Genomic DNA, 8,266 nt, shown 5'->3' with positions numbered 1-8,266 from the left:
GTATAATAAATTAACATCGGTACCTTCGCATGCGGAGTGTTTTCTAGCAGTGATGGCAGAAACGGGGCTTGTGAGAGATCGAAAGAAGTGAAACAACTGATTCCGAAATAGGTTCCATCTTTTGAAACATCGCATGAAGGTGACACCTGCTGGCCAAGTGATGCCCAAGAAGCACTATGTCTGAAGAGTGGGTTCATTTACAACATCACGATACAGTCTATTGGAGAAAGCCGTGGAAAAAAAAAACTAAACGCCTGTAGCATTTTAAAGAAATATTCAATAAATATCGAATTTGATGCTGTCTCATTATGTTATGTCTCATTACTTTTTAAAGTTTTTGACTTTGTGGCAAATGAGGTGATGTGAGGTAGCAACCAACCACAGACCAGTAATTACCTCACGTTCGGCATGGTCATGTGAATTTGTTCATTTTTTGATAGAGAATTAGGTATGTTGGGGAATTCCATGCTTCACATGAAGCAGTATTTCAGTATATCTGTACTCTAGGTTGAAAACTTTAAATTCCAGGCTCCAACACTATGGTGTGCTTGTGCACCAGTATCTGCTTCTCCTGATTCACCTGAGGTGATTGCTGTCTTTTCAGCATGGACACTAAATGATACATACGTGTGCAACAATATGTGAACAACCAAGAATTTAAATTATCCATCCATCATCCATACATCAACCAACCGGTCTATCGCATAGCCTCGCTAGCGTCACAGGGGAGGGGCTGCCTGCAGTCTGTCTCAGGCAGCACCAGACACGGAGTTGCGGTACAGTCAGATCGGCCCATTGTAGGGCACTGGAACTAGCGCACAGGGCACAAGGCTGGGGTTTACCCTGGAAGGCAGCCCAACCTGAGCAAAGAGTGGAGAGTGGCTCAGTATCTAGCATTGGATATGGACAAAGAGTGAAGGAGTGACTCAGTATCTAGCATTGGATACGAACAAAGAGTGAAGGAGTGGCTCAGTATCTAGCACTTCTGGGTCAAAGTTTACGCCAAAGCGAGCTGTTACGGCACTTTGCATAGTGCACAACGGCAAGCAAAGTTTTCCCGTATTTCCAGACCAAATGGCACCGCAAGTCTCTTTCTCCATCTGCATAGCAGCATGTTTGTTACTTCTGAGCTCGTCCTTCGTGGAGGCTGATGGTGAGAGTAACGTTTGTTGCACCCATGTGGATGATCCCTGCTGATCTGCTCACTCTTTTGTGCAGGATCCCTGCTGATCCGCTCGCTCTTTTCTGCAGGATCCCTGCTGATCCGTTCGCTCTTCTGTGCAGGAACCTGCTGATCCGCTCTCTCTTTTCTGCAGGATCCCTGCTGATCCGCTCGCTCTTTTCTGCAGGATCCATGCTGATCCGCTCGTTCTTTCGCGGTGTACCAGCTGTACCCATAAGATCAGGCATCCCATATCCTGCAGTTCATCCTCAATTTGTCATTCGTTTTGGTCTCTTATGTTACTTTATAACTTAATGAGGTTGTAATAATTTCTTGTGAATCGCGAACAGACCGTGTTGTACATGCGAGAAATTCCACAAATATGTTATGATTGTAGATAATTTTCCCATTGATCATGGAAGGCTACGTGTCATATTAAACCTTTCATATTGTCATTTTAGTACATTATCTACTCTTGAATAACTGGCAAACCAGCACACATTTCCCCTTTGGAAACGATAGTTTATTTCTCTTGGCGCTTCTCCTACGTTTAGCGTTTGGTAATGTAGGCCTGCATGTTCTCATATGTGCTCTTTTACAATGTGAAATATTAACTTGCAGGGCCAGTGGTTTCCACCAGATATGGGACTTTGAAGGGTAAATACCTGAAGGTGAGGGGCACGGAAAGAGTGGTCCACACCTACCTGGCTGTGCCGTTTGCTAAACCACCGCTGGGGTCTTTGCGGCTGGCCCCCCCACAGCCCCCTGTAGCATGGGGGGGAGAGCGTGATGCCACCCAGCAGCCGCACCTGTGAGCACAGTCGGCTCTCTGTACCTTTTGTATTCTGGCCTTTTCTCTTTTTATTTTCCTCGCTAAATGCTTCAAATGCATTTCAGGTGTGTCCAAGACAGAGAGGATACCATTTTATTGATGAAAAATGTTTCAAAGGACATGGAAGTTCCAGAAGTTTCTGAAGACTGCCTATATCTCAACATATATACCCCAGTTAAACCCACAGAAGACACAGAATTACCAGTATGTCTAGCAACCTGATAACTGTTGCATAATCTAACCAGTGGAACCTTTTACTTTGTAACAGAGCAGTTATATTTTATGTCAGTAGTTTTTAATTGATCACCTGTAATAGACTATCTTTATGTTCCATAACATCAGTTCCTGATCGATTAACTTATTAATTTTAACTGGATTTTAGTTAATAACTCATCCATGATGGATTCCTCATGGATCTATGATGACTCTGACTGACGCGGGCTGGTAAGGCTGTGCCGTCCCACAATAGGTCATGGTGTGGATCCACGGAGGCGGATTTGTGTTAGCTGGAGCGTCCGTGTTTGATGGCTCTGCCCTGGCCGCCTACCAGAACGTGGTGGTGGTCCTCATCCAGTATCGTCTGGGACTTCTTGGTTTCTTCAGGTGGGCTTTAAGGCAGAGATAAGCATCTCAATGTACACCTTGTGGACAAAATATCAGTCTGTGACACAGGAACCAGTTTCAAAGGCAAATACAGCAAATGTGTTGGTTTTTATAGTTTTTTAAACCTGATTTGGAAGCCAGACCGGATTAAAATCCGACCCTGTTAATGGGGGGGTAGTGGGGGACCATGCAGAGTGAGCGGGGGCGGGGGGCCGCCATACATCATACGCCCATGGACCTGGCAGGTCCAGCTGTGGTTGGAAGGGAGCTGGAAGACGCCCGGGTATGTGTGAATATGTGAGCTGTACCCCACAGCACGGGGGATGAACATGCCCCAGGAAACATCGGACTTCTCGACCAGGTGGCTGCGCTGCAGTGGGTCCAGGAGAATATCCAGAGTTTTGGGGGAGACCCCAAATCTGTGACCATCTTTGGAGAGTCAGCGGGTGGTGTTAGTGTGTCCCTGCAGGTGGGAATCTCGAACACAGTCGCTTTGTGTGTACTTGGACAGTCATGTAATTAAGCTGTGTTCAAATGCCCATATGCTCACAGCACAGTGACAGGTTGGGGCACAGTGCGGTCAGCATATGGGCATTTCAACCCCCCCGCGTGGTGGCTAAGCAGCTGGAAAACAGATGGGTGGGCACACATATATATACAGACAAACATTCATAACAACTCCTGTCCTCTCGCTCCTGTCCGCTCGCTCCTGTCCTCTCGCTCCTGTCCTCTCGCTCCTGTACTCTCGCTCCTGTCCGCTCGCTCCTGTCCTCTCGCTCCTCTCCGCTCGCTCCTGTACTCTCGCTCCTGTCCGCTCGCTCCTGTCCTCTCGCTCCTGTCCGCTCGCTCCTGTCCTCTCGCTCCTGTCCGCTCGCTCCTGTCCTCTCGCTCCTCTCCGCTCGCTCCTGTCCTCTCGCTCCTGTCCGCTCGCTCCTGTCCTCTCGCTCCTGCTTGTGTCCGCTCACAGACGCTGTCTCCGCTGTCTGCTGGCCTCTTCCATCGTGCCATTGCTGAAAGTGGAACTGCAAGAATGAAGATGCTTTTCAATTCCAACCCTCTCCCTGTGGCTCAGGTGTGTCAAACACTACTCTATCACTGATTTTTGATGCCTATGGTTAATATTATAATACTTCTGTTTTTTGATGGCTGAATCTCTTTGATAGTTTGGTTTAGATATGTTTTGTTGAAGAGTCTGTGTTGATATCTGTCACTGATTTTTTCAGCCATAGTATCTTTGCAGTGTTGAGCTGTAGATTTTAGATCTTTTATGACCCCCACCGATCCCATTAACACCAATGCCCTGTTCCTGATCTCTAGCTGCTGGCTAACATGTCAGGCTGTGACATCAGTAGCCCAAAACAGATTGTAGACTGCATTATGCAAAAGTCTGAAGAGGACCTAATAAAGCTCCAGACACAGGTGGGATATACTGAGTAAGCGGCGCTATGCTTATGTCACCATCCCCCCCCCCCCCCCCCTCAAGGGTTACTGGTAGATGGTATAGTAAATCATTTAATTACCTGCTTCTTTTTAGATGGTATAGTAAATCATTTAATTACCTGCTTCTTTTTAGATGGTATAGTAAATCATTTAATTACCTGCTTCTTTTTAGATGGTATAGTAAATCATTTAATTACCTGCTTCTTTTTAGATGGTATAGTAAATCATTTAATTACCTGCTTCTTTTTAGATGGTATAGTAAATCATTTAATAACCTGCTTCTTTTTAGATGGTATAGTAAATCATTTAATTACCTGCTTCTTTTTAGATGGTATAGTAAATCATTTAATTACCTGCTTCTTTTTAGATGGTATAGTAAATCATTTAATTACCTGCTTCTTTTTAGATGGTATAGTAAATCATTTAATTACCTGCTTCTTTTTAGATGGTATAGTAAATCATTTAATTACCTGCTTCTTTTTAGATGGTATAGTAAATCATTTAATTACCTGCTTCTTTTTAGATGGTATAGTAAATCATTTAATTACCTGCTTCTTTTTAGATGGTATAGTAAATCATTTAATTACCTGCTTCTTTTTAGATGGTATAGTAAATCATTTAATTACCTGCTTCTTTTTAGATGGTATAGTAAATCATTTAATTACCTGCTTCTTTTTAGATGGTATAGTAAATCATTTAATAACCTGCTTCTTTTTCCACATTGAAAAGGCTAAAAAGATCAGCTGTGGAATAACCGCAGATGGAGTGTTCCTCCCCAAGCCTCCGGGGGAGATCTTCCGGACGCAGGGGTTCCACAAAGTTCCATTCATGACAGGTGTAACCAGCCAGGAGTTTGGCTGGTTGCTGGGAAGTGTGAGTAATACCCCTGTACAAATATTCTGGTGCTTCTTCCAAGTGAATGAAACAATGCAGTCAATGCAGTCTTCCCACAGTACCTGGGTCCTGCAGGCTGGGAGAAGGGTTTGGATCGGGAAGAGATCATACCTCTTCTGGCTTTACTGTACCCTGAGGTAAAACACCAGTGTCAAGTCTAATTGATATATTTTCTTTTTCTGCATTTTTCTTTTGGTGGATAAATAACAATAGATTAACAATTATCAACAAAAGCCTCATTTAAAATACAGCTGCATATTAACATAACTGCATTAAGTAAAATGTGGATGTGTGTGGGTTAGCCGGCAGATCAGCGGATCAGAGAGCTGATCGTTGATGAGTACCTGAGAACTTCCAAAGACCGGAGTACCAATCGGGACCGCTGGCTGGAACTGATGGGAGACGTCATGTTTGTCATTCCTGCCATCGAATCAGCCAGTTTTCACAGAGGTGAAGCACTTGGCCAGATGATTATTGGCACTGACATCATTGACATACTGTAATTTAAAACCTTGGCAGACTGTGTAAGCCCACGATTTTAGTGTTTCACAGTTATTAGGGGATGTATCAGAGCAGTAGGCATCCCACAGTAGTGTTTCGTAAAGACAAAGACTGGGAGGGTTATTTTTTATTTCATACACAGTATTTGTGGGGGGGAGGGGACAGGTGAGGGGACACTGCAGCTAACTGTCAGGAAACTGGCTCCTCCCAGATGCTGGAGTGCCCGTCTACTTGTACGAGTTCCAGCACGCTCCCGGCCTGCTCCGGGACAGGAGGCCGAGCTTCATCAAGTCTGACCACGGAGATGAAGTCCTTTTCGTGTTTGGGGGCCCTTTCTGGAAGGGGCACATACATTTCTCAGGTACGGTCAAGTGAAAATGAATAGCTGTGGTCTGGATCATGTTTGTTATTTATATTTGCTTATATATTTGATTAGAAATGTCTGGGACCGATAAATATGTTCATAAACTCAGCTCTTCTTTATTGTCCCACACAGATAAGTTTACTGAGGAGGAGGAGCAGCTATCCAAAACAGTAATGGCCTACTTTGGTAACTTTGCTCGAACTGGGTAAGGAACATTCAGTGTATGTATCATGCTCTCACCCCTTTTAAAGGGTACTTCACCAAATCTGATCATTTTACATTATCCCTCATGTACACTCCAACAGAATAGAATAGTTTAGTGATACATTATTATCGGGACACTGGGCAGTTTTGGCATGAGACATAAGACACTGGCACACTGGCACACATGAAATTTCAGGTGGGAGCAGGTTTTGGGGTCAGAGCCCAGGGGCAGCCGGTGTCCAAGGGCCCCTGCGGCAGTCGGGGTTAGGGGCCTTTGCTTAAGGAATTTGTAGGAATCTGTTCATAACTTGAACATCATTTTCAAGTAGCAAAAATTAAATTCCAGCTTTTCTCAGTCCATGTCCTCACAACTTCAGGTTTTATTTGTATAACCTGATAATGGAATGTAATAGTTGAAAATTAGTTAGAAAATTAGTTTAAATTGTGTAAGTAGAAATGCATGCAGCAGGTATCACTGTAATCCCGAAAAAATACTGGTTATTTGCAGAGAACTTGTAATTTGTCTCATTTGACTTCCATTGGAAACTGGAACAGAATTGTGTCTGGGTCACAAAGAGCCAGTTTTTGGTTCTAGCAGCCTGTAATCTAATAGACAGGACAGAGGACATAGTTATTTACCGAACAAATCTGAACATAGTTGCCTTTCAGGGTCTGTTTATTTTGTATTATGAAACAATTATCTTCAAACCCTAACTAAATGGGTGCAGGGAATTGCCTGTTCTAGACTGAGCAGAGATCTCTGCTCTGTGAAACACGCTGCCGAGTCACTGTTATCTTGCACTGTTGTATTCCTGCACTTCACCCAGCAGCGGCCAGTTTCAAACGGCTAAAAAGTTATTGCCTCAAAAATGTCACTCAGGCATGTTTTTTTCTCTTCACAAAAGAGCAGCTCCCCCAGATGGTGAAAGAAGATCATGTAAATAGTCACATAATTAAAGGTCTGACTTGAGTTTTTTCGAAATACACATTACCTGAAGACTTCAGCAGTGTGTGTTTAATCTGCCCTTTAGGTCTCCCAATGGAGATGATCTCGTTCCCTGGCCACAGTATGGACAGAGTGAGGAGTACCTGGAAATTGGGCTAAAGGTCAGGAGTGGACAGCACCTCAAAGCAAACCGCTACACGTTCCTGACCAAGACTCTCCCAGAAAAGATCAGAGTTCAGCGGGAGCAGAAAGATCATGGCGAACTGTAACGCTCTTAACAAGCAGCAGGGGGCAGCACTGTATCCACCAAGGCCTATCCAGGGTAATTTCCAGACTAATACATTTAAATGATTATATCTGATCAAGAAAATGTTCATAGTATTTGTAGAAAATTACTAAAGGAGTTTCTCCTTAAATAAAAAAAAACTTGACAATCCAGTCGGACACTTGACCATTTTTGAGGCAAGGAGGATCTGTTTACATTGCATCACAGCCAGAAACAGACGAAGACATTGTTGCATTTTACTTTTTATTGAGAACAGAAAAGTAAAGCTGTAATGTCCCTGAAATCTAGAGGGAGGGGTTTAACAATAAAAAAGACATAGAATGGAAAAATGGTGGCGTGGGAGTTTGTGGCCCTTCAGCAAAAGCACAGTGATTATACACCTTGCATGCTTAATTTGACGAAATACAAAAGGTTAATCCATTAAATTGAGAGTTAGTCTGATGAGACATTCAGTATCCCACATAAAAAGTGCACTTAGAGACGGAAGAACTAAAAAGCAGAGGCCTCACCACATGAGCATTCTAAATTATCCTTTTGTTTTTGTTGTTTAATTAGGCAGTACATCTCAAATGATAGATAGATAGATAGATAGATAGATAGATAGATAGATAGATAGATAGATAGACAGACAGACATTTTTGAGTTCTGGAAGGGTAATTCACATGGAAATTTTAATCAAAATCAGAAATGGTGACGGAAAACCCCTTTTGGAAATTTTCTTCTAAAAATGGAATGATTCATCAGGTAGAAAAATGAAAAAATAGAAACCCCAGAAAAACAGTCAAACAACTTTGGAATTGCTTTAATCGGGGTGATAAGAACATAAGAAATTTACAAACCAGAGGAGGCCATTCGGCCCATCAAGCTTGTTTGGGGAGAACTTAACTAATAGCTCAGTTGTGAAAATCTTATCTAGTTCTGATTTACAGGAACTCGGGGTTTTAGCATAAGAGCATAAACTGATTAACTTACCCTCAGAAGAAAAGAATACACATCTAAAAGGCCAAGACTGAAAGGAATAGTGTATGCTTTCT

General features: G+C 43.1%; 1 protein-coding gene across 2 annotated transcripts; it reads left to right on the top strand.

The window, feature by feature from the left end:
• Window positions 1-700: 700 nt before the first annotated feature.
• LOC111846643 (fatty acyl-CoA hydrolase precursor, medium chain-like) lies at window positions 701-7,575 on the top strand. 2 transcript variants are annotated; one of them, XM_072698348.1, is made up of 14 exons: window positions 701-1,153; window positions 1,784-1,973; window positions 2,060-2,198; window positions 2,464-2,597; window positions 2,913-3,066; window positions 3,565-3,669; window positions 3,915-4,016; window positions 4,767-4,910; window positions 4,991-5,068; window positions 5,234-5,381; window positions 5,644-5,793; window positions 5,929-6,001; window positions 7,032-7,245; window positions 7,386-7,575. In XM_072698348.1, exons 1-13 carry the CDS (start codon window positions 1,075-1,077, stop codon window positions 7,213-7,215), a joined length of 1,680 nt encoding a protein of 559 aa, XP_072554449.1. In that variant the 5' UTR covers window positions 701-1,074; the 3' UTR covers window positions 7,216-7,245; window positions 7,386-7,575. The 2 variants fall into 2 exon arrangements, with proteins under 2 accessions (XP_072554449.1, XP_072554448.1); XM_072698347.1 differs by lacking the exon at window positions 7,386-7,575 and having other exon boundaries at window positions 704-1,153; window positions 7,032-7,377.
• The last annotated feature ends 691 nt before the right edge of the window (window positions 7,576-8,266 follow it).

This window comes from Paramormyrops kingsleyae, chromosome 13 (genome assembly GCF_048594095.1).
Source record: "Paramormyrops kingsleyae isolate MSU_618 chromosome 13, PKINGS_0.4, whole genome shotgun sequence".
Lineage (NCBI taxonomy): Eukaryota > Metazoa > Chordata > Actinopteri > Osteoglossiformes > Mormyridae > Paramormyrops > Paramormyrops kingsleyae.
The sequence above is the reverse complement of the archived record's forward strand: the minus strand, read 5'-3'. Positions and strand labels throughout refer to the sequence as shown.